This window comes from Marmota monax, unplaced genomic scaffold (assembly GCF_021218885.2).
Source record: "Marmota monax isolate L192 unplaced genomic scaffold, Marmota_monax_Labrador192_F-V1.1 WCK01_AAM20220418_F8-fsc00065, whole genome shotgun sequence".
Lineage (NCBI taxonomy): Eukaryota > Metazoa > Chordata > Mammalia > Rodentia > Sciuridae > Marmota > Marmota monax.
Genome location: NW_026694038.1, coordinates 10,438,914 through 10,465,126, shown reverse-complemented (window position 1 = coordinate 10,465,126; position 26,213 = coordinate 10,438,914). Strand labels below are relative to the sequence as shown.

The following is a 26,213-nucleotide window of genomic DNA, read 5'->3' as shown; positions in this document are numbered from 1 at the left end:
ATCTTTCCTGCCCCCATGTACCCTCTCCACCCTCTCCACTTTGCCCAATCACAGTTCCCCATTTTTCCCATGCCTCCCCCTTCCCTATTATGGATCAGCATCCACTTATTAGAGAGAATATTTGGCTTTTTTTAGCGGGGGGAGAATTGGCTTACTTCATTAGCATGATATTCTCTAGCTCCATCCATTTACCTGCAAATGCCATGATTTTATTCTTTTTTATTGTTGAATATTATTCCATTGTGTGTATATACCACAGTTTCTTTATCCATTCATCTATTGAGGGGCATCTAGATTGTTTCCACAGTTTAGCTATTGTGAATTGTGCTGCTATGAACATTGATGTGGCTGCGTTACTATAGTATGATTTTAAGTCCTTTGGGTATAGACCAAGGAGTAAGGTAGCTGGGTCAAATGGTGGTCCCATTCCAAGTTTTCTAAGGAAACTCCATACTGCTTTCCAGATTAGTTGCACCAATTTTCTGTCCCACCAGCAATGTATGAGTGTGCCTTTTCCCCCACATTTCTCGCCAATATTTATTGTTGTCTGTATTCTTGATAACTGCCATTCTGACTGGCATGAGATGAAATCTTAAAAGTAATTTTGATGCATTTCTCTAATTACTAGAGATGTTGAACATTTTTTCATTTCTCGCCACATTTCTCGCCAACATTTATTGTTGTCTGTATTCTTGATAACTGCCATTCTGACTGGCATGAGATGAAATCTTAAAAGTAATTTTGATGCATTTCTCTAATTACTAGAGATGTTGAACATTTTTTCATACATTTGTTGATCTAATGTATATCTTCTTTTGAGAAATGTCTATTTAGCTCCTTAGCCCATTTATTGATTGGGTTTTTTTTTTTTTTTTTTTTTCTGGTGTTAAGTTTTTTGAGTTCTTTATATATCCTGGGGATTAATGCTCTGACTTATGTGTAACAAAAATTTGCTCCCAAAATGTAGGCTCTCTCTTCACCTCATTGATTGTTTCTTTTGCTAAGAAGAAGCTTTTTAGTTTGAGTCCCTCCCATTTATTAATTAAATCCCAACATCATTCATTATAGAAATGGAAAAAGCAATCATGAAATTCATTTGGAAAAATAAGAGACCCAGAATAGTCAAAGCAATCCTTAGCAAGAAGAGTAAAGCCAGAGACATCACAATACCAGATCTTAAACTATACTACAAAGCTATAGTAACAAAAAAGGCATGGTATTGGCACCAAAATAGTCATGTAGAGCAATGGTACAGAATAGAAGATACAGAGACAAACACACATAAATACAGTTATCTTATATTAGACAAAAGTGCCAAAAACATACATTAGAGAACAGATAGGCTTTTCAACAAATGGTGCTGGGAGAACTGGAAATCCATATACAACAAAATGAAAATAAACCCCTATCTCTCACCATGCACAAAACTCAACTCAAAATGGATCAAGGACCTAGGAATTAGGCCAGAAAGCCTTGCACCTAATAGAGCAAAAAGTAGGCCCAAATCTATATCATATCAGACTACGCCCCTACTTCCTTAACAAGATTCCTAAAGCACAAGAAATAAAATCAAGAATTAATAAATGGGATGGTATCAAATTAAAAAGCTTCTTCTCAGCAAAAGAAAGAAACAATGAGATGAAAAGAGAATCTATATTTTGGGAGCAAATTTTTGCCACACACACATCAGATAGAGCATTAATCTCTAGGATACATAAAGAACTCAAAAAACTTAACACCAAAAAACACAAACAACCCAATCAATAAATGGGCTAAGGAACTGAATAGGCCTTTTTTTAATGAGAACAGTCCCTGAAGTTTTTGAGCAAAGAAACAATGTTATCAGAGACATACTTTAGGAAATTATTTTGAAAGCAGGATTTCCTATATACTTGAAAAACCAGAAGCTAGGCTTTATAGGAAACAGTCTTGAGGAGATGAGATCCAGAACCAGGTGGCTAAATGACTGAAAAGAAGTAGATAAACATAAGCAGTGCTCAAGAGATAAAATTGCTAAAACTTGGTGATATGAGTTGAAGTTTAGTAGAGAGTTGATTCAGCCAACATTTTTGAACATTGCTATATTAGTAGAAGCTTGTTGAACACTTTCATATATGTTTCAAGAGACTAATAAATTGGAAATTAAGGATGTTGTTAATAGATAGTTTTAGGTTTAAAGAGTATTGGTAGGAGGCGGTACCAGGGATTGAACTCAGGGGAACGAACCACTGAGCCACATCCCCAGCTCTATTTTGTATTTTATTTAGAGACCAGGTCTCACTGAGTTGCTTAGCGCCTCACTGTTGCTGAGGCTGGCTTTGAACTCTCGAACCTCCTGCCTCAGCCTTCAGAGCTGCTGGGATTACAGGCCTATGCCACCACACGCAGCAGGTTAGAATATTTTTATTTGAACTTACATGTGCATACATCTTTTAAAATTTTAATGTAGTAATCATATAATAGACTCTTCGCTGGTGATTTTGTTTTCATAGTAATAACATCATAAATATACCATAGATCTGAAAATAAATATAATATCTACTTTAGGGCATTTGTGTTAAAGTGAAATGGACACTGTAATGAGCACAGAGTGAAAATCCAGTTCTATATTATGGTCCTGTAATGCTTACTGTATTTGACTTCTTGATATGTAGGAATAGTTCAGCTATTCTTAAATAGAAATCTTTTAAACAACATAGTACAGTAAAAAGAGCACTGGACTGAAAGTTGGTAAACCTTGAGTGACCTTACAGCTGACAGTGGGTGGCCTTGGGCAAGTCATTTATCTCTCTGTTCTTTGTTACCTTCACCCAACCAAACAAAAGGAGAAACTAAGATATTGTATCTCCAGCATCAGAAGTTCATCAAAAGTAAATACATCAAAATAACCTTAAGAGAACTCAGCATTACTATTATCATTATAATATATTTTCTTAGAGAGTATGAGAATCCAGACATAGAAATAATTCAATCACATGACTTTTCCCTGTCAACTTTGGAAAAAGGGTTGATTTTAATTTGATGCATGAAATTTGGGGTAATAGGATGGGTAGAATTCATGAAACAAACAGCAAATATTTACAATCTCCACAGAGAAGTACTGACTTTAGAAGAGGAGGTATAATGAAGGATTTGTGCAGAGGGAGCCATTAGACACATCTGGGGTGATGAGATGAAGATACCCAACCTCCTACCTAACAAAGTAGATCTGGAGCCAGGAGAAAAGCATGGACTACTGTACAAGTTTTGGAAACCCTCAACACTAGGTTATTTTTTAACCCTTTGAGAGTTTGATACAGGGAGATATTGCAGAGGAACACAAGCGCCCGAGTCAGAACCTTGGAAAGTACTAACATTTGACAGGTCAAGTGGAAGGGGAACACAATATCTGGGAGAAATTAAAAAGGAATCATAGAAATGGGAAAAAATTAAATGTGAGAGATATTATTGAAGTCAGGGGAAAGAGTGCTTCTGGGATGTTCACGTACCATGGAGAAAGCAAGTAACATGAGGACTAAAAGTCAGTTGTTTGTTAGACATGGTACACAACATTAGTAGCAGAGTTAGATAACTGTATTGATATAACTTTGGAGAACAGTATCTGAATAAGCAATGACCTCTAACTGCAGGTTTATTCTTACATTGTAAAAATTCATTAGAGTTGGTGTTTAGTGAGCTGAATTCTCTCAGAAAGAGGACAGTAGCATTCTGAATATCTTACTTTTCTCTTTAGCCTTCAGTTGCTTGCATGAAGTAGACAGCTAACATCATAGCAACTGACAGCCTCTGTAGTTTCTGAGAGTGTTCACTATTAAATAATTTTTATATAAATGAGCCCTTAATTAACTTCAGACAAGACTAGTCTCTGGGTAGCTAGGTCTTTATAGTCCTGACATGGGCCTGCACTCAGCTACTCCCAGCTTACTACTAACAGTATGTGAAAAAAATGCTAATTTCCAGTCCTTTAGAAAAAGAATTATATAAAATGGCAATTGCAAATTTAAATTAGTATAGCTCTTTAAACAGTTTTAAGGCAAATTTATACTTATATGGGCTGTATAATGAATAAGCTTTCACACTTTGTATTATTTCACAGAAGAGAACAGATTAAAAAAAAGAGAGAGAACAGGGAGAGTCACCAAGACTAGAAAATTAGAAAGAAAAAAAAAATTGACATAAGAAACTGGAAATAATATTTTCAAATTCATTACTAAATTCAGTTTAAGAATTCTTAAAATTATAGATTAAGCATCAAATGTTTATAATTATATATGAGTTATTAAATCTATTCAATAAAAACCATTACTGAGGAAATTGCAAAAAAAATCATGCTAGTCATTCTTGCCCAATAGTATGAAACTCTCATACTTTATTTCCCATCCTAATTATGTTTTGCCCCAAATAAACATTAAAATTCTTGTTCCTTGGGCATGTATTAATTAGTAATAGATAATCTGTAAGCGAAATAAATGACTGCCTGTTAACTGCCCATTTGAAGATACAACAGTTAGTTGACTGTATGTATGAAACTTACAGAATAAGTGCCTCTAAATATAAGATTTTGAAAAGTTAAAAAAAATGTTCCTACTATCATTGATAGTTTCAAAACTTCATGGAAGAGGGCCAAGTGCTTGCATTGCCTAGCAAAATAATGGGAATATGTATTCATTCTTTGTAATATCTTGGCATAAAGTATGGAGGACATTTAGCAAGGACTTTTTAGCTTATTGATTTTAAAGAATAGATTGAGGAATACCAACAAGCCCCCCCCGAAAACAACAACAACAAAAAGTTTTTAATTTGGTTGAATATGACTTAAGAGCCAGTAACTTAATAACTACTAAAACCAAATAAGGTTACTTGAAATTGCTGAAAACAAATTGGCCAAGAGAAAATCTGTCCCAAATATTACATTTACCTTATGACATGCATTCATAAATTAAATCCCTCACCTTCTCTGTGGTGTTGTTGATGTAGATAGTAAACATAAGATATGGTTAATGGTGCTTCAGGAGTAGATAATGTGTTGCTAAGTAAATCTGTATTTTCATTTTGTTTTCTAGTACCATAACAGCTTGGGGGAAAGACCATGAAAAAGATGCTTTTGAACATATAGTAACACAGTTTTCATCAGTGCCTGTATCTGTGGTCAGCGATAGCTATGACATTTATAATGCGTGTGAAAAAATATGGGGTGAAGATCTAAGACATTTAATAGTATCAAGAAGTACAGAGGCACCACTAATAATCAGACCTGATTCTGGAAATCCTCTTGACACTGTATTAAAGGTAAATTTTAATATGTAACTTGATCATTAAAATGCCTGTAGACCAACTGCATCAACACTACTTTTAATTTATACACACATCATTTCAGAGCTTTATGGATCAGTCTCTTTTTTTTTTTTTTTTTTTTTTAAGAATTACAGCCCAGAGAGAGTAATAGATTTGCCCAAGGTCACACAATAATAACAGAGAAAGGATACAAGAGTTATGGGTTACTTTTATACTAACAAGTAGTTACTGCTGAATTGATCATTTCTTTCCTATGTACCTTCAAATTCAGTTAATGGCATTACCATTGTAATCCTGTATTTTGGGCACCAAGTGTATGGTTTCTTTGTTTTATCACAAATCATTGTTTTACCTTTGAAGTTGTTGTGAGAAATATGTGCAGGGTGATGTGGAATAAATATGATTTAAAATTACTTTTCCAGTAGTAATTCTTTTGCAATACTGCTGATAATGTAGCAATATTGCTTTTTTTTTTTTTTTCTTCCAGTGTTTAGGACTTGATTGCTTTCAAAAAGCACTAATAAGAGCAGGATTAATAAATGCCTCCTACTAGAAAAATATTGTAGGAGATAGGTGCCTTACATTAAGATGTGTCATTTAATCTCATCAAAAGCCCTATAATAAACATTATTTTCTCTGTTATAAAAGAAGAAACAGAGGCTTAGAGTTAAAGTGACTTGCTCAAGGTCACACAACATGAAAAATAAGGAGCAAGGATCCACTATAGGTCTTTTGACTGCAGCTTTCCTACTTTCCCACTTCCTCAGCTAATGAACATATGATAAATTACCCCTTGTGAAGAGGGGACTTAGCTACAAGGAGGCCTTTTTCTATTAAATGATAAGCCACTCTGAAAGTCTTGTCTTAGCCTGAAATATTTGGTTTTAGCAAGCCAAATGGGGCTTGACCTTTTTATTACATAGTAAAAATGTACACAGCTAGTTATAAGAACAGATTGAGCTGGGCGAGGTGATGTGTGCCTCTAATCCCAGCAGCTCAGGAGGCTGAGGCAGGAGGATCATGAGTTCAAATCCAGAAAGCAAGGCACTAAGCAACTCAGTGAGACCCTGTTTCTAAATAAAATATAAAATAGGGCTGGGGATGTGGCTCAGTGATCGAGTACCCCTGAGTTCGATCCCTGGGAGAGAGAGACACACACACACACACACACACAAAGTTATCTATTTGGAATTTTCTCATTATCAGGATATTTAAATCAGTTCATTTAAGAAAAAGAAGGGATGGGAGGGCTGCCTTGTATGTATTTTCTATCCCTGACCAAGTTTTCCAAGAAATTTTAATCTGTTTTTAAGTATTTCAACTGCTACAAAACTTTGAATAGTTAATGAATGAGTAGGATGGTTTGCCTATATTATGCGATTTGACTTTAATAGAGGAAAGGAGAACCTGAGAGAAACTATGCATTTATATGCTTCATTTCCAACTTTATCACAATTTCTTTGAACTTTGTAATTCAAATGGATTTATATTTGAGTTACATCAAACAAAATTAAGCCAAACAAAACTTGTACACAAGCAGAATAAAATATAATATATATGTCTCTACTCTCATTGGTATATGATTTCAAAAATTCACAGAAAAGAGCCAAGTGCTTGCATTGCCTAGCCAAATAATGGGGGTATGTATTCATTCTTTCTAACATCTTAGCATAGTATGGAGGACAAGGGCTGAATCAAATGTATAATCATGAGTTTGTTGAATCATGCTTTACATGCTTCTTTAAAATATTTGTTTTAATCTAATAATAAGGATTTTCTTCCTTGAATCTTTGTAATTTGAAAAGATATAAAGGAAAAAGACTGTTTTAAACACTTTATGATGGAAATAACATACCTCTTTCTAATGTGATTAAAAGAAATTGGGATCAAATTTTATAAATCTTTATAAACTTTTTAAGAAGTTGAATTAATTTTTATATTCTCAAGATTGTCTAACAAAGTAAAATCATTTTAACTTTGAAAAGTTTTTATACTTTTTTTCAGTTTCAGTTATTTTTGTTGCATGTGTTTTTTCATACAGGTTTTGGATATTTTAGGTAAGAAGTTTCCTGTTACTGAGAACTCAAAGGGCTACAAGTTGCTGCCACCTTATCTTAGAGTTATCCAAGGGGATGGAGTAGATATTAACACCTTACAAGAGGTAGGTGTTCCAATAAGGAAATCCTTATAATTAAACTTTGTTTGATAAACATGTTAATTTAAATATAATTGTAAGTCTTATTTAAGTGTTTATGGTGGTATATGTCTTTTCTGTGCATTTCCTAAAGTTTAGGAGTAACAGTAGCTTAAAATATAGAAATACCAGTCAAAGCGTACGTACTCTTCTAGTCCTCATTGGCCACCCTGGATAGTGATTCAAAAGATTTTATCACTGTCAGTCCGGGAATATTCCTTGTAGTATAAAACAAAAGTTTTTGATTGTTTTCATAAAGTCTGGTTTTCATAGAAGGGAGCTGCTCTTTCCTTAACAATATAAAACTTAAATGATATTAATAGGTGCTTTTTTTCAGAAATTATGAAATGGTTTGTCATCTCTTCTAAATTAAGGATTGATTATCATCACTGTTATTATTAAATGCAGCCAACTATTGTGTTACTTAACTTTTGCCTCTTCGTTTCATTAAATAAGCTTAGGAGCTATAATTTAAACTCATACCCTAGTACTCCATAAAAATTAAGGCTCTCACTAAGAACATAATGTGGACTGTATACTACCATAAATCTGACATTTTGATTTCTTCCAGTCTTGGGTGGTATACGATGTGTAGCATAAGTTATTGGAGGATTTTTCTGTTTAAAAGAGTTTGGTGTGGATAGAATAGGGTCAGAATGTGAATTATAAAGTTTTCCAACGATTAATTTGAAAAATGAGAGCTGTGATGTTTAACAAACTGTATTTCTGTGGAGGTGTGTATTAAGAGTTCCAAAGTGAGGAGTCTAATTGATCTTCCTCACAATAACAGAAATGAAGTTTCTTCCACCACCTCTCCCAAAATTGCTCAAAAAAGGTAGGAACTCCCTCAGCTTTCCTAAGACATTGAGCGTTAAGACATTAGAAGTTTTTATGTGAAAAGATGGAGATGTACAAGAAAGTCTGCAGTGGAAAACTTTGAATATAGAGATCTCCACCAACACATGTAATTACTGTTGTCCCCTTCCTTCATTTGAACTGACAGTTACTTGTCCCAGTGGCGGTTAAGTACTATTAATCATACCTGCCTTGGAGACACCCTAGCAAGTACCTTCACACATACTTTTCCCCCTTCCAGTGAAGGAACATGGGCAATGTTCTGTAACCCATTTCAAAAATCTGTTAGCTAGGGGCTCTTCCCATTGTCTACGCCTCCCCCTCATCCTTCTGATAGTCATCTGTTTAAGCTGGGTTTTGTAATCAGGATACCTTGAACTTCCCTCTAAAAATCAAAGCTTTTTGGCTTTCCCATTTCTTTTTCCCCCTTGTTTTTTAAACAAATTAGAGAATCAGCTTAAAAACTTTCTTATTTTTTAACTAGATGAACAAGAATACTGAGATACTCTGACATTGTTGAAACCTTAAACTGAACAGTTAGAATTGAGTAGATTTGTGTCAATACAAAAGTATTCATGGGATATAAGAAAAATAAAGAAACTTGGCTTGTGGCGTAACCTAAAAAATAATACTTGATTTCTTCATATTGGAGGTGTTTCCTGTTTTTAGAAGCAGGAATTCATCTAGCAGTTTTGCTTTGTACATATGCTGAATTAGATACCTGAATTTTGACAAATGAAAAATCTGCTTTATTTGAAACAACTCCTTTCTTTTCTTGACCGTCTGCCTCACTCTGAGACTTTGCTATTTACTCTTCTGTCATCCAGCCCCCTGTGTTCCACTGTGTGCCAAAATGAATCTGCTTATTTAGGAAAAGAGGCAAAATCTCTTTTGTATTGGTCAGAATACTAAATACTCATCTTCTCTGTTGGTTTCAGTTAGGGATTCATTCTCGACTTGGTATCATTGAATCTCTCCATTGGAGTGGTTCACTAATGATATTAAAATAGTATTGAATTCTGAAGTTGCCAAGAGGAATATTTTTCTGAAGTTAACATATTTTAAACATTTTCCTTCCCAGGCTCATGATATCTTATTATTTTATGCATAGGTCAACATTTTTTTCTTTGTTCCCCATTAGCTATCCTATTATTCTTCTTTTGGAACTCTTTTCTCTATATTCATTGTAATTTCCAAGCCTTACAATTTTGGTTCAGAGACTTAATAGAAAACATTGATTTTATGTAAACTTATGAACAAATTATTTTTTAGTTATATAAAAAAATATATATATAATATATTTCAAACATATACACATAAAATATTGCAAAAGCACTTGCACATTGTAACACATGATTCAGCTGCATGGTCATGATGAGAAAAAAATAATTAAATCCTAATGGCATAATGACTTTAGATATCTTGTATATGAAATAAGAAAATATATTCAACAAAAGATTAGTACCTTAAGAGTGGTATCTTGTCAATTCATTTCTGATCAGGTTTCCTGTTTGTGTAAATCTGTTCAAATAGTAATTTTTCCCCAGTTATAATTTCACATTAACAGAAAAATTAACTTTAGCACCAAATCATTTAATTTTTATAACTTTTGGTGAAGAAACTTGACCTGAAATATAGTGATATTAGATGATACTATTTTTTGTCATTTCCTCATCATTGTGCTTCTGGAACACATGTAAAATCAGGGGACAGATCTGAAACTATTTTTTCTCCGTATTTTACTAAAACCGTTTTACCCTTTATCTGCCTGTTTCCTTTTCTTTTCCTCCCACTTTCTGCTCTACTCTTTGCATTTCTCCCATACTAAAATTCTCTTTGTTCATAGCCATCTCAGTGAAAAATAAATATGAATTCAGGGGCTTAAGTACTTTTTTGGGTTTGTATACAATAATAAAGACAATGAGATTGGATTTGTGCACAGCCTAAAGAATCACTTTAAATTGTGTATATTTCCATCTTGAGTCTTCTAATTGAAAACTATATTCTTCTAGTACATAAAAAGAGGAGAATTTAGATGGGTTGGAATTTTTAAATGAAGTTTCATTTCTTAATGTGGGTTTGTTAAAGGTGTGCTTGGGTTATTTTTGGTCTTACCTTTGCAAAGTCAAAAACAAACAAAGTCAATTTCAGACTTGATAATTCAGGGGAATGTGGTAGATTTGTTTTAATAATCCACATAAAGCTATTAAACTTGCTTCTGGCTTTCTGATCACTTTTGAAAGTGCTTTTTAAATAAAACAGAACTAACCCTTCAATTTACTACAACTTTGGCTATTTTCATGAGATTAAAGGAATGGTTACTAAATTTCATTTGGTTACTAAATTTCACTTGCTGCCTTCTATTATAAAAGTGATGGGATTTGTTAAAGAGGGCAGATGCTATGTAAATAAACCCTATTCAGAAGAGATGATATTAACAAGAAACAAATTTTTAATGCAATTTTAAATTTATTTGTCCCTTAAAAGAACTGTTTTAACCACCAGAACTGAATGTCATGCAGGTCTCTCTAGCTAAATATATAATCATTCTCCCCAAAATGATCCAATAATGTATCTTAATACCTATAGCATCAGTTCATAATTTTGTTTATGACACTGGAGCTCCAGCCAGGGTGAATTATTCTGTTGATATCACAACTGTTTGTGTAGGAGAGTACTCTTTTACCACCAGTAGCTATTGACATTCAGTAACACAATGTGTTGTGATGATTAGAGTCATTCCCAGAGTCCAGTAATTTGAGACAAATGTTTGGTACCAGGGCTTTTGTGGCTGGCATCTAGGCAAATAACTTGAGGTGGGTGAGAGATGATCATTTGGTTAACTGAAGATATTTATAGCCAGTTTTCTCACCCCCACAATGACAGCAACAACACAGATTCACAAACTGTAAATGAAATCCATCCCCAGCCCCCCCCCCCCCATCATCTCATATTCATCTTAGGCAGCCTTTGGGGGAGGGGGGCAGGCAGGTCTTTAAAGAGGATGTGGAAAATAACTATCTAGACCTTACTCTTACCTAATTGTTGACTTTCAAAACTGTTCTAGGATGCTTCATTCATTAACATTGTTCTTTGGAAATAATCTCTTCTAAATTGCTTAGGTTTTTATTTGTTTGTTTTAAATCTTCTAGATCGTAGAAGGCATGAAACAAAAAAAGTGGAGTATTGAAAATGTTTCCTTTGGTTCTGGTGGAGCTTTGCTACAGAAGTTAACAAGAGATCTCTTGAATTGTTCCTTCAAGTGTAGCTATGTTGTAACTAATGGCCTTGGGGTATGTTCTTCAACTTTTATTCCTTTGTTATCACCTTTTTAATGTAGCTAGGCAGAGAACAGTTTTTGAATGTAATAGTCCAAAAGGATATATGTTCCTGAACTTTTAATATATTGTCAGGTACTAACATTAGGTAATAACATGACAAAGGAGAACAAAAGAGACTTGGAAAAAGAAGGAACAATAACATGTAAGATTGTTTAAGAGAAAATGCAGATCAGTCATTTCTCTCTGCTTTACTATATACTTTTGGATCAAGAATTTGACTATATTTGGGAATGTCAGCTAATCTGGCCACAATATATTAAGGATAAGCAAGTATGTATTCACTGTCAGCACCCTTTTAGGAGATTCTGGTTTTGATATAATCATGTTTGGTAGCCAAAAACTGAACAATCATCTCCCTAGTATTCCATAGCTTCTTGAGGGCTGGGGAGTCTGTGGAGCAATGGGTTGGGAAAGCTAAAAACTCTGAAGAAGACCTGAGTTGGTTCCCTGTGTACTCCTTTCCATCAGGGTTTTTGGGGTTGGCTTATCTGTTGCTTCTCATTCTACTGACATTGCTGTTTACATCTATTATATTTTGCCTCCTGTCTTTCTCATCACAAAACAAACACTCTGTTCTAATATTTTTGTTTTTGCCATTAACCAGGTAACGCAAAAAGCAACAAGGGGAAGGTTATAAAGTAGGAAAGCCTTTACCTTGGTAATATCCTAGATCATTCTCCAAAGAACTTACAAATAGAGTACATAAATGTGTGTGTGTGTGTGTGTGTGTGTGTGTGTTTGGGGTGGGGGTGACATGGTTGAATATTTTTCAATAGCATGTGTATGCTATATTTAGCATCAGTTTAAAAATGATTTGTAATATAAGGGTCACATGTTAAGAATTCTCAAAGATATATTAACTGTTATTCTTTCTAGTGGTAAGAAAAGATATATTAGATTTGGACTCTTTTCATGCCTTTTTTCCTAACAGATGACTGTCCTTCAGAACACACTAACAAGCACTGTCTTAAGTGAAAGTTTGATAGACATTTCTGATTAGTCTTCGTTTTCTTAATGTGTACTGCAGATTAATGTCTTCAAGGACCCAGTTGCTGATCCCAACAAAAGGTCCAAAAAGGGCCGATTATCTTTACACAGGACACCAGCAGGGAATTTTGTTACACTTGAGGAAGGAAAAGGAGATCTTGAGGAATATGGTCACGTATGTATCTGTACTGATTTTTTTTAACATTAGTTGATTGGCTCTCCAAATTAATAAGATTAATTTTTGTTAAAACTGTTTTCACAGCAGTCTGTGACATTTAAATAATTGAGTTTTTTCACGTAGTGGCCAGCATCATGGTAGTGATTGATAACCTTTAACAAGCTTGTGTTTATTTGGTCTTAATCCTACTGTCAACAGTGAATCATTTCTGAATAATACTTAAAAGGATGCTATTCTTAGACTTGTCAAAGCTATTTGCATTATAGTGAAGTGTTGGTAATTTTAATAGATAATGGAGGGGCTATTCAAATTTTAAAATGTTTTTTAAAGTAATTTTTGTTTTTTAAACTTAATAGTATCCAGCTCAGATGATTTTCTTTAGTCTGACTCGACTCACATAGCAACTGTAGGAGCTGAAAAAGGCAAGCTGTGTTACCTTAGTAGGGTAAAATGTGAAAGCAGTAGGTTGATTCAGACTACATAGCTAATAAATGGTGACTCCTTAAACCAAGTTTTCTGATAGTTTTCTGACTCCCATTCACCAAATGGGAAAATTTTATAATGTGCTAAAGTAGTCTACATGATCTGATCTGATGGCTTTTAGCATACAAAAGTACATTTATATTTGTGTACTGCAAAGTTATAAATGTTCTGGGTTTTAAGCCACTGGATTTTTTAAAACCTCATTTTTAGAAGGAAACTACTTGTGAATATTCATATTCTCAGAATAGTTGATACTAAATATAAATGCACTACTGCTATGATTCTTTATATTGTGTCAAATTTGCTGCTTATCACATGATTCTTTTATTATATTTTTATAGGTTTTAAGCCAGAACTATGAAATAACTTTAAGGAAAAAAAATACAGATTTGTATATCAAACTTAGAATTTGATTCCTTTATATATAGCCTATAGTCAATTCTTTGGGTTTTATAGCTACCAAGATTTTGCTTAATTAGTCTATCCAGATGAACTAGTCACTTGTAACTTAGCCTAAGTAAAACCATGAGTGTATGAATGATGGCAGTAGAACATCTGAAGTTTTTACCTATTTATAATCATCCATGCATTTTTAATGAATAGGAATCAGCATTCCCTGATAGGTTCTATTTAAGTTTATGAAAGAAAATGCTATAGCTAGAGCAGTATAATTTGAAAGTTACTATATAATATCCTGTACCTTCAGGCTAGATGGGAAAATTCAGATTAGAGAGAGATAACTCCTTAGGCAGGAATGGCTTTATCAGACCCGAATGAATTTAGTCATCATTTTCACCAGGGTCTGTGTCCAGTGAATGCATTTGTCAGTGTCTTGAGAGTACCTAAGAGTCTTAAACTCAGTCATCTACACATGAGATAAAAACATATATATATATATATATATATATATATATATATATATATATATACACCTGATTTTTGTCGTTTTTGCTTCGGGTTTGATTTTTATTGTTTTCAGGCCAGAATTCAGTGACTAATCAATTTATTAAACTTCTGGATTGCTAGTTTTGAGTCTGTTGGTTGGGCAGGAACAAGAGAAGGGTTTGGTAGTATCAGGCTTTCTTTATACACTGTCAGTAATGATTATCAGTGACAGTCATGGTTCTTCTAGGCAGCCAGACTCATGTGCCAGAAGAAAAAAAAAATTGATGAACCAGGTTTTTTTGGTTTTCCTTTTAAGAAAACTGGCTTAAGAATGTAACATCGTAGCAATCTTTAAATTGTAATTTGAACACCATCAATATCTCTGTGTATCTAGATAAATTCATCACAGCATGATTCAAGTATTTTACAATATGGTCTCATTAATAAAATCATTAAACTTAATTTCTGCAGGATCTTCTCCATACTGTATTCAAGAACGGGAAGGTGACAAAAAGCTATTCATTTGATGAAGTAAGAAAAAATGCACAGCTGAATATTGAACTGGAAGCCGCACCTCATTAGGCTGTTTTACGATTGGGTGTGTGCGCGTGCGTGCGCGTGTGTGTGTGTGTGTGTGTGTGTGTGTATACATGCGTGCATGCATGTATACACCTGTATGTATGTAATACATAATGTTTATTGTACAGATGTGTGGGGTTTCTTTGTGTTTTATGATACATTATAGCCAAATTATTTGTTGGTTTATGGACATACTGCCCTTTTCTTCTTCTTCTTCTTCTTCTTCTTCTTTTTTTTTTTTTTTCCAGTGTTTAGGTGATCTCAAATTAGGAAATGCACATAACCATGTAAAAGATTACTGCTAAAGTAAGCTTTTTAGGGCCCTTTGCCAATAGATACTAACTCAATCTGATATTGATCTTTTCACAAATAACAGAACCGAGACTTTTATATATAACTAAAGATCACATAAAACAGATTTGCATAAAATTATCATGATTGCTTTATGTTTATATTTAACTTGTATTTTTGTACAAACAAGATTGTGTAAGATATATTTAAAGTTTCAGTGATTTAACAGTCTTTCCAACTTTTCATGATTTTTATGAGCACAGACTTTCAAGAAAATACTTGAAAATAAATTGCATTGCCTTTTGTCCATTAATCAGCAAATAAAACATGGCCTTAACAAAGTTGTTTGTGTTATTATACAATTTGAAAATTATGTCAGGACATACCCTATAGAATTACTAACCTCACTGCCCCTTGTAGAATATGAATTAATCATTCTACATTAAAGAAAATAATGGCTTTTACTAGAATGTCTAGGCACTGTACAGATATATACCTATTCATTGTATTGTACCAGTGAAATGCCAAATTTGAAAGGCCTGTACTGCAATTTTGTATGTCAGATATTGCCTGTGGCTCTAATAAGCATCTCAAGATTTTAAGGAGATAATGTTTTTAGAGAGAATTTCTGCTTCCACTATAGAATATATACATAAATGTAAAATATTGACAGAAGTGGAAGTAGTGTATTTTAAAGTAATTACACTTCTGAATTTATTTTTCATATTCTATAGTTGGTATGTCTTAAATGAATCACTGGAATGGATAGTGAGTATACTTATTTTAAACTTTTTTAGTCTATTAAGGTTTTAAAAAATTAAATTGGATATTAAATTATATGGACATCATTATTAATTTTAAACTAAATCCTCAGTAACTAATACTCAAACAAGCTCTTAAATGAAGCTAAATTATCCCCAATGAAAAGCAGATGACCTGAGTGTTAGTAAATGCAGAGTTGGCTAAATTCAAAGTGTCAACATGAAAATTTTCAGAGTGATTAACCACTGAGTTCTGAGTTAGTCATTGCATCTGACTAGAGACCAGTTTCTTCAAAATGACTCTCATATATTTAAGTTTGTTCTAAGGCAGGGATTTGCTAACTCTGTCCCAGAGGCCAAATTTAGTAGACTGCTCCCTTTTTTGGAATTCCCTATCATTGGAGAGCTTTCCCACTACAACACAGAAGCTGAGTAGTTGTGATAGATACCAAATGGTTCACAAAGCCTGAAATGTTTGTAATATGGCCCTTTACACAAACTAACAAAGTTTTCTGGCCCATGTCCTAAGAAAAGGAGGGTGCCTTGCATTTTAAGAGAAATATTGATTTTCAAGGAAAAGAGGCTAAATAATTGATAATAAGTTTTTCTCTCTTTTGTCCTTTCTGATTTAAGACTCTGATACTAGAAGACTGATGTAGAAAAGCTTGAACAACATGACATTAAGTGTGAAATTTTAAAAATTGAAAAGCCATAAATGATCTGTCTTAAATAGTTAGATGAGAAAATGTTTTATCACTAGAACAATCTAATGAAAGGTGAGTTATATTTTATTCAGTGTCTTTTGTAAGTGACATTAGAAAGAATATAGCTTTTTGCAGCTGATTCTAAGGGAAAACAAAAGCATCATTCACTTTAATAAGAGTCTCCATTCTATAATCCCATGATACAAAATAATTTTAATGACTTTTTAAAAATGTACTTAAGACTAATAGTATTAGAGACACTACACACCTTTCTTCAGAAATGTCCTAAGGGGCTTATAGAGAATTAAAAGAAACTGAATTTATAATCACTAACAACTTCAGTAACCACCATAATTTTGTCCATGTTGAACATTGGAATTATGCTACAGGCAGTATTCTTTGTTCTTTGAATTTCAGTAGCTCAAAATATCTAGAGGAGCTTTGTCTTGATACTTTCAATGCTAAAAGCTGTCTGTACGTAACCATAAAGCAGGAGGTGGAATGATTAATTCTCTTCTATCTGAGCCACTTGAAATCAATTGGTTCTGAATTTCTGTCACTGAGCATTTAATATTTGGCCATGCCCATTCTGAGTACCAAATGGTTAACATGAATGTCAAATAGAACTGTGCTTGGTGTCACCCTTAAGTCAGCCTCTTTCTTACAAAAGCAAATTACATACCTGGGCTTAAGTCATTAGCTGACATTAATGATATTAACAAATCCCCCTCAATTTCATAATTTTAATTAGAAGGTAGAAGTTCTGTGTTAAGACTCTTTAATTTATTTGTACCCTATACTTAAAATGGTTTTTATGATTGTCCCTTATTTCCTTTCTTGAAATAAATTGTTATGAAAATTTTTTATAATGAAATCCATCTTGGAAAATTAGAAAGAGAAAACTAGCAAGTATTTATTGTTCTGTTTACCATAATTTAGAACTCACACTTAAACAAGTATTTTGTAGTTTTACATTCCTTTTTAATCCATTCAGAGGAGAATGTCAAATTTTCTCCCAAGTTGTATGTTAAATCAATTCTAATATGTATTCAACATCAAAGATAAACATGTAATAACATGGAAATAAAGTTTACCTCTATTAGTGAAATGTTAAATTTGACTGTGTGCTTCAAGTAATGCCATTTACAGACTTTTTTAGCTTTTCCCCAGTTCAAGAAAAAGGAGGAAGTGTCAAGGGTGATTGCTGTTTTCTGCCTTACGCAGGTGTAGGGATAGCGGTGCCTTTTACTAGGAGAACACACTGGGGGAGGATACCACATTTAAGAGACAAGAGCACAATTCCTCTATTAAGGTTTGGGATACCTGGAAAACATTTTACGTCTAGATAGTAAGTAGGTGATTGGAGATAAAGGATTGGGGCCTGAAAGATCTCGAGGTATGTCTTTGCATAGGTGCTCATTAGAAGCACAGTAAAGGAGACTTCCTGGGGAGAGTGTAGAGCAGGAGTTGCCAGACCACAGGCTAAATCCAGTCCACTGTCTATTTTTGTAAATGTTTTTATTGGAACATAGCCAGAAGCCATTCATTTTGTTTCGGTCATTGGCTGCTTTCATGCTACACTGACAGAGTTGAGTAGCTGCAAAACAAAATACGTCCTGCAAAGTCTAAAATAATTTACTCTCTGGTGCAGAAAAAACCTGCCAATTTACAGTTAAAAAAAAAAAAAGACCAAACCATGAGTAACTCTTGAAGATTCAGTGACAGAGCATGAGCAGAAAATGGAGACTGATGAGCAATAGCTAATGAGGTGAAAGGAAAACTAGGAGTAAAGTCACAAATGCCACAGGAAGAGTTTTTCAGCTCAGGTGTTGATGACTACTGAGAGATCAAATAGACTGAAGAATTTAAAACAGCTACTGGATTTAGCCACCTGGAAATAATTGGTGTCTTAGAGACAATTTAGGTAGTAGAGAAGGCAAATGTCAGAAAGAAGCTACCTTACACAACTGTGAGTCAGGTATAAAAGGAAGAAGGAGAATAGTGTGTCCCTCTCCCTCTCTAGATGCTGCTTTTATCTTGGAAAAGGGCCCAGGGAAGAGGGAGTTGTTGAGAGTAAGACAAAAGGGGACCTATGATGGTTTGGATTCCAGAGGGAGGAGAAAACTAGGATCCAAAACACTGGAGAGAGGGGACTGCCCTTAAATGGAGGAGGTGCATCTTCTGTTGTAGAAGGAAGAAGAGGATGGGTGCAAACTTACTCTTTGGTTTTTCTCTATGAACTCAGAGGTCAGATCCCACCTGAAGGTGGTTTATATTGATTTGTGTTCAATCCGGAGAAAAGTCGGTCATTCTTTAGAAAAAATAATTAATTAAAAACAATTTTTCTGATTTTTTTAATTCTATAATATTATTACAAATTGGGGAATGTTTTGTGGTTTTTTATTGACATGGATTAGCTACTATGTTTACAGGCTTTTAGTGAATTGACTACAAGTTTAATTCTGATCAGGTCTTCCTGAACAGCTGGAAGAGTTCTACCAGGTCTCTCAGCATGGAAGAACACTCATCTTCAAACCCTCCCTTTCTAGTCTTTCCTCTTTGGCCAATAAATATATTCCCGTTTCTTGCATTCTTAAAAAATAATAACTCCCCTCATAATACCAGCTCTGGTCTCCTCCCCATTACTGCCTTACCTCGTGTTTATGCCATAGGCATTGAGTGTATTCTACAATAGCACTGCTATAATCCACGACTGTCCCTAAAATGGGACAATCATCTGTGTCCCCTGCATCAGCACAGAGTAGACATTCAAATGTCTATTGATTAAATGAATGAGATTTAAGATAAACACTTTTAAAGTATTTTTAATTTTTTTTTTGTCCTGGGAATTGAACCCTAGGGACTGAGCTTCAGTTTTTAGGGCCTGACTAGACATGTTAAACAGAAAGACACTCCTTTAAGGGGTATCCTTAAACCAGTAGTAAGTCTACCTCCAGTTCCTTAGGGAACCCTAAGAAAAATTGCTCTAGCACTGGCTAGTTAAGAAAAATCTAACAAATTATCACCACAAGCTGGTCCTTGCAGTTCAAGTTCATATGCCTGCATATTACAAAAACCTAACCTATGCACTTAGATGAACAAAACAAGCAGGGTTCCCTGTGTGCCTGATAGAAGTTAAAGCAAACCCTCTCTTGAAAGGATACTTTCATCATAAGTCTCAGAATTCCCAAAATAATCTCCTAAGGAATACGAACAGCTCCCAAAGTAAGTAAACACACAAGGAAATAAGACCATTAGCGAGAATAGGGGGAAAAAAAGATTCACATAGGGTTTAGACACTGAAATTGAAATGCTACAAAATAACATTCTTTAAATTCAAATAAAACTTGAAAACATTTACAAGGAATAGGAAATATTTTAAATGACAAGATTTGAAAAAGTGATTATTAAGAATTTGTGGAGGGCTGGGGCTGTAACTCAGCAGCAGAGCGCTTGCCTTGCATGTGTGAGGCGCTGGGTTTGATCCTCAGCACCACATAAAAATAAACAAAGGCATGCTGTTCATCTACAACTACAAAAAAATTTTTTTAAAAAAGAATCTGTGGAAATAAAACACACTGACTGACATTAATGATCAGTGAGGGAACCGATGACTTAGGGGACAGATCAGAAGGAAGTGTGCAGAATGCAGCACAAAGCAAATGGAAAAAATGAAGTTATGCAACATGAAAGTGAAAAGGCCTAAAATCAATCTCAGGAAAGCTTTTGGAAAAGGAAGAGAAAATGGGGCAGGGGCTGTATTTCAAGAAATAAGGGCTCAGGATTTAACCCGAATAATAAAAAGCAATAATCTGAAAGTTCAAGCAAAATGAATCCCAAGCAAATAAATTAAACCCATATACCCAGATACATAATAGTGAAACTGTAAATCAGGAATCACAAAGACCCTAAATGCTAGAGAAAAAGATTACACTCTAAGGAAGATCACTGAATTCTCAACCACAACAATGGAAACCAGAAGGCAAGGCAATGTCCCAAAAAGGAGACCTGCCAACACAGAGCTGTTGAAATTTATTTATATTATTTATTTATTTATTCATACATACACATTCATATGTATGTTCATATATATGAGGCTGAGGCAGGAGGATCACAAGTTTGAGGACAGCCTCAGCAACTTAGTGAGGCCCTGGTCTCAAAAAATGAAAAAGGATGGGGAGTGGCTCTGTCATAAGTTACCCTTGGGTTCAAGCCCCAGTACGCTACAAAAAATTAACCTAAAGCATTTAAACTATTGGGAAGAGATTAAAGTTATATATCAATTTTAGACTGTGATAAATATCTGTATATGTATATTGAGCTAACAGGAGAGAAATAAAATATGTTACTTTCAAATGGGAAAAGGTAAGATGCTCATTTTTTCAAAGAAAAATGAGAAAAACGGGAGACAAATAATGAAGACTAAACAAATTGTATATGCACACTGAGAATGACACGTTCCTATATATCCCTACACACATAAAGCCGGTTGAAAGATAAAAATTTTAAATCTATTTGCTACTTACAAGAGTTGTATCTAAAACATAAGATGCAAAAGGTTGAAAATATTTTTAAAGGAGTAGTTTACTGAAAATAACTGCAGCGATGTGCCTTTCAATCAGATGACCTGTTTGCTCAAGGTTTCTGACGTCATCAGTCTCCAGAACAGTGTGCCCACCAAGTGTGGTGCTCACAAGGAACAGAGCATTCCATTGAGGGGCTGTAGCTTCATTTACCAAGCTTTGGGGATAATAATTGCCTCAGGCAAAGAGATTGCTCAGTCTCACCCCAGATGATCATGATGCACAGGAAGCCACATTTAGAAATGTCAGAGCACAGTTCAGGGAAAGATACATTCTGAGAAATAGTGCCTGCTGTGGATTATTTTTTGTATGCTTCTTGCTTCTAATTTTTATGTTTCTTCACATCTGTCTCTGTATCTTTTATCAGGGTTTAGGTGCATGATCTTTTTTATCATTCAGTGGAGGAGGGAGGGAGAGAATCAGAATTAACCTGTGGACTTCTTTAACAGCCATTCATTTACGCCTGAAAATCTGACCCACACCAGTGGAATGGCAGTGGAGAGGGGGTAAGTCATCGGCATACACCACCAGAGAATCTTTAAACACCTATCATCTCTGGTTGAGAACCACTCTGTGTAAACCACTACCCAAACACTCATTCAGGACTCACCCCTACATCTTTATAACCCAAGTTACCCGCTTTCTAACCCTGCATCCGTGTTCTTTCTCCTGCTTAGCAAGGCACAGCAAAGATGACCAAAGTCATATGAGGTCTGTAGAACTTGTCACTCTATCTTACCTGAAGAAAGGTCACTCACTGTATTTTTCCTACAGAGAGCAAAGAGGAGAATGACTTATCTCTGGGAAAAAGTCATATTTCATACCATTTTCAGACTGTAAATTTATTAAGCTGTTCTAACAAATCCCTTCTCCTCTTCATATATGATAATGCAAAATAATAAGCCTGCAAGGAAGCTTCAATCAATAATTTCCTTGCACAGAAATTCTAGGTATAGGGGCTGAGGTTGCAGCTCAGTGGTGGAGCACTTGCCTAGCATGTGTGAGGCACCATGTTCGATTCTCAGCACCACATATAAATAAATGTGTAAAATAAAAGTACATCAACCTCTAAAAATATATATAAAAACACATTTTTAAAAATTCTAGGTATATACTTTTCAGTGTTATCTATATTTTCTACAATGTGTGAGTATTACTTTTATGATCAAGGAATGACAGCATTTCTAATAAAATCACAAGTGCTGATCACATAAGCCACACAGTGGGGTGTCCAGGACTCTTCTGGGAATGTAAGTTTTTCCATTTGCTAAAGTGGGGTAAAGAGAAAGTGTTCTGCTATCAAGGGCCACTGGCCCACTTAAAAAATTGAAGGCCAGAACTGAACAGCAACTGAATTGTGTGTAAGTATGTGTATTTATCTGTGTGCGCATGTGTGCGTGTGTGCGCGTGTGTAGAAAGAAATGCCTCATTCCTTTCCCTCTCAACTAGTTTTGAATTAAGAGAACAAAGCAATCAGTATACTTACCACAATTAGTTCAAAAGTGTATTTCAGGGCCATATTACACCCAGGAACACTTCAAATCTTGATAGGCAAGATTTTTAACTCATTTAATAAAATTATTTCTTTGGCAAGTTCTTATCTGTTTCTGCCACTGGATATTACTCTCCGTGAGACAGGAAAAATGCCTGACCTATTTGAAAGTGTATTGCAGGGCCTAAAGTAGGGCCTGGCCCATAGTAGACACTCAGCTATCTCAGGTTGAGCAAAGGAAGTTTCACAACCTAAAATTCTCACTTAGGCCTCACTTGGCTCCCTCCCCAACCGATGGTCAAGCCATGATGTATTCTCCACCCACTTCTACTCAACACCCCCCACATCCTCCTTTCATCAAGACAAATGCTAGTGTTTTTTAAGGCCAAAAAATGATCAGTTGCAACCAGTCAACCATTTAAGTGCTCCTCTGCCATCTGTATCTGTGGGGAGTTCCAGACTAGCATTTCCATCTGTTATACCCAGAAAAGGTCAAATTAAATCATTAAGATCTCCAAAACCACAAGCAGCAGCTTGCAGCCCTCTTCACAAGGCCTGAGCTTCCAGTGTGGTCAGAATGCCCTGAACAAAATTTCAAGTTTTCCAGACCATAATGTTTGTGGGCTTCTTTTTGCTTATCTGACCACACCTCAGTAAGAAACATTTTCACCTGGCTACTTTGCTGCATCTGTTCTGTGTAGTTCTATAGCCTATATTGGGGTTTTGTTGTTGTTTTTTTTTTTTTTTTTTTTTTTTTTTTTTTTTTTTTGTCTGTTTTAACATTTAATGCTATTTTATTTTATTTTATTTTATTTTTTTACGTTTTTTTTTTAAATTTTTTATTGTTGGTTGTTCAAAACATTACAAATTTCTTGACATATCATATTCCACACTTTGATTGTTGTTGTTTTTTAATGCTAGTTTTACCCCACAACACTGATTTCTTGATTCACTAATGGTTGTCACCTGTAGTTGAAAAACTCTAACCTCAACTGACTCAGTAGAGCATCACCTACCCCAATCTCATATTCCCAAAATCATAGTTCTCCTGGAAGCCCCAAATCAAAAGGTTTCTAAGCCAAATTTAGGAGCTCTTAACTATAACCAGAAGAGCAAAAGAAACTAACTCCATCAATTTACCTGCAAATATTCTCTGGCTTGCTAACTGTGTCATATCCTATTAAAGAAAGATTGGAAGGGACCAACTCTCTGCGAGAGCACTTGACATAAATGAACTCCCTCACCCTACCCTTAACTCCTTCAGCAACTCTATGGTAGACTCCCTAGCCAATTTTTAAAACTATTTTATTCTAAAAAAAACTATATATATATATATATTAATTCTAATTTTTTTGTACTATTAGGTATTGAACTCTGGGGCACTCTATGACTGAGCTACATCCCAGTCATTTTTATTTTATTTTTTAATTTTTTAAAATTAATTAATTTATTTATTCTCATTAGGTATATATGACAGCAGAATACATTTTAATTCATTGAACACAATTGTAGCACAACTTTTCGTTTCTCTGGTTGTACATGATATAGCGTCACACCATATGTGCAGTCATACATATACCTAGGATAATGATGTCCATCTCATTCCATTATCTTTCCTACCCCCATGCTCCCTCCTAACCCCTCCCTCCCCTTTGCTCAATCAAAGTTTCTCCATTTTTCCCATGCCCCCACCATTATGGATCAGCCTCCACTTATCAGAGAGAACATTTGGCCTATGGTTTTCTGGAATTGGTAACTTCACTTAGCATGATATTCTCTAACTCCATCCATTTACCTGCAAATTCCATAATTTTATTTCTTTTAATATTGAGTAATATTCCATTGTGTATATATACCACAGTTTCTTTATCCATTCATATATTGAAGGGTATCTAGGTTGGTTCCACAGTTTGGCTATTATGAATTGTGCTGCTGTGAACATTGATGTGGCTGCATCACTGCAATATGTTGATTTGAAGTACTTTGGGTATAGACCAAGGAGTGGGTCAAATGGTGGTTCCATTCCAAGTTTTCTAAGGAATCTTCATACTGCTTTCCAGAGTGGTTGCACCAATTTGCACTCCCACCAGCAATATATGAGTATACATTTTCCCCTATATCCTCACCAACACTTATTGCTGTTTGTGTTCTTGATGACTGCCATCTGACTGGCATGAGATGAAATCTTAGTTTTGATTTGCATTTCTCTAATTACTAGAGATGTTAAATGTTTTTTCATATATTTGTTAATCAATTGTATGTCTTCTGAGAAGTGTCTGTTCAGCTCCCTAGCCCATTTATTTTGATTGGGTTGTTTGTTTTTGGTTTTGGTTTTTGGTGTTAAGTTTTTTGGGTTCTTTATATATCCTGGAGATTAGTGCTCTATCTGACATTTATATGGCAAAAATTTGCTCCCAAAGTGTAGGCTCTCTCTTCACCTCATTGTTTCTCTTGCTGAGAAGAAGCTTTTTAGTTTGATACCATCCCATTTATTGATTCTTAATTTTATTTCTTGCACTTTAGGATTCTTGTTAAGGAAATCAGGGCCTAATCCTATGTGGTGAAGATTTGGGCCTACTTTTTCCTCTATTAAGCACAGGGTCTCTGGTCTAATTCCTAGGTCTTTCATCCACTTTGAGTTGAGTTTTATATATAGTGAGAGATAGGGGTTTAGTTTCATTTTGCTGTATATGGATTTCCAGTTCTCCCAGCACCATTTGTTGAAGAGGCTATCTGTTCTCCAATGTATGTTTTTGGCACCTTTGTCTAGTAATTGATTTAACAAAAGAGGTGAAAGACCTCTACAATGAAAACTATAGAACACTAAAGAAAGAAATTGAAGAAGACCTTAGAAGATGGAAAGACCTCCCATGTTTTTGTATAGGCAAAATTAATATTGACAAAATGGCCATACTACCCAAAAGCGCTATACAGATTCAATGCAATTCCAATTAAAATCCCAACATCATTCTTTATAGAACTAGAAAAAGCAATCATGAGATTCATTTGGAAAAATAAGAGACTCAAAATAGCTAAAGCAATCCTTAGCAAAAAGAGTGAAGCAGGAGGCATCACAATACCAGATCTTAAAATATACTACAAAGCTATAGTAATAAAAATGGCATGGTATTAGCACCAAAATAGACAAGTAGACCAATGGTACAGAATAGAAGACACAAAGACCACCCCACATAAATACAGTTATCTCATATTTTTTATTTTGAAATAAGTTCTCACTAAGTTGCTAAAACTAGCCTGGAACTTGAGATCCTCCTGCCTCAGCCTCTCAAGTCAGGATTACAGGCATGCACCACGATGCCCAGCACCATTGCCATAATATAAGTGCAAAAAAAATGACTGATGCACACAAGTATAAAGTAACAGTCTAAGAACACAAAGTTAGTAATGAACAAAAGGAGATTTACAGCCAGGGTTGTCCGACTCTATCCCACCATCTCATCTTCCTGAACACATTGTACCAGCTAGGTGAAAAAGAGTGCTTTCCTCTTGCCCTGTTCATGTCTGGCCACATACAGCATCTCACTCCAGATCTGTTTTCTAGTCACCTTTTCCAGGGAGGTCCCT

At 34.8% G+C, this 26,213-nt stretch overlaps 1 protein-coding gene across 2 annotated transcripts in view; it reads left to right on the top strand.

The window, feature by feature from the left end:
* Nampt (nicotinamide phosphoribosyltransferase) overlaps positions 1 to 17,668 on the top strand; it is a 55,420-nt gene extending 37,752 nt beyond the window's left edge. For both annotated transcript variants that reach the window (XM_046464105.2, XM_046464106.2), the window contains 5 exons: positions 5,064 to 5,289; positions 7,337 to 7,456; positions 11,497 to 11,637; positions 12,713 to 12,847; positions 14,690 to 17,668. In XM_046464105.2, the coding sequence (XP_046320061.1) occupies positions 5,064 to 5,289; positions 7,337 to 7,456; positions 11,497 to 11,637; positions 12,713 to 12,847; positions 14,690 to 14,800 (733 nt within the window). In that variant the 3' untranslated portion in view covers positions 14,801 to 17,668. The remainder of the gene's footprint in view (positions 1 to 5,063; positions 5,290 to 7,336; positions 7,457 to 11,496; positions 11,638 to 12,712; positions 12,848 to 14,689) is intronic.
* Positions 17,669 to 26,213: the final 8,545 nt, after the last annotated feature.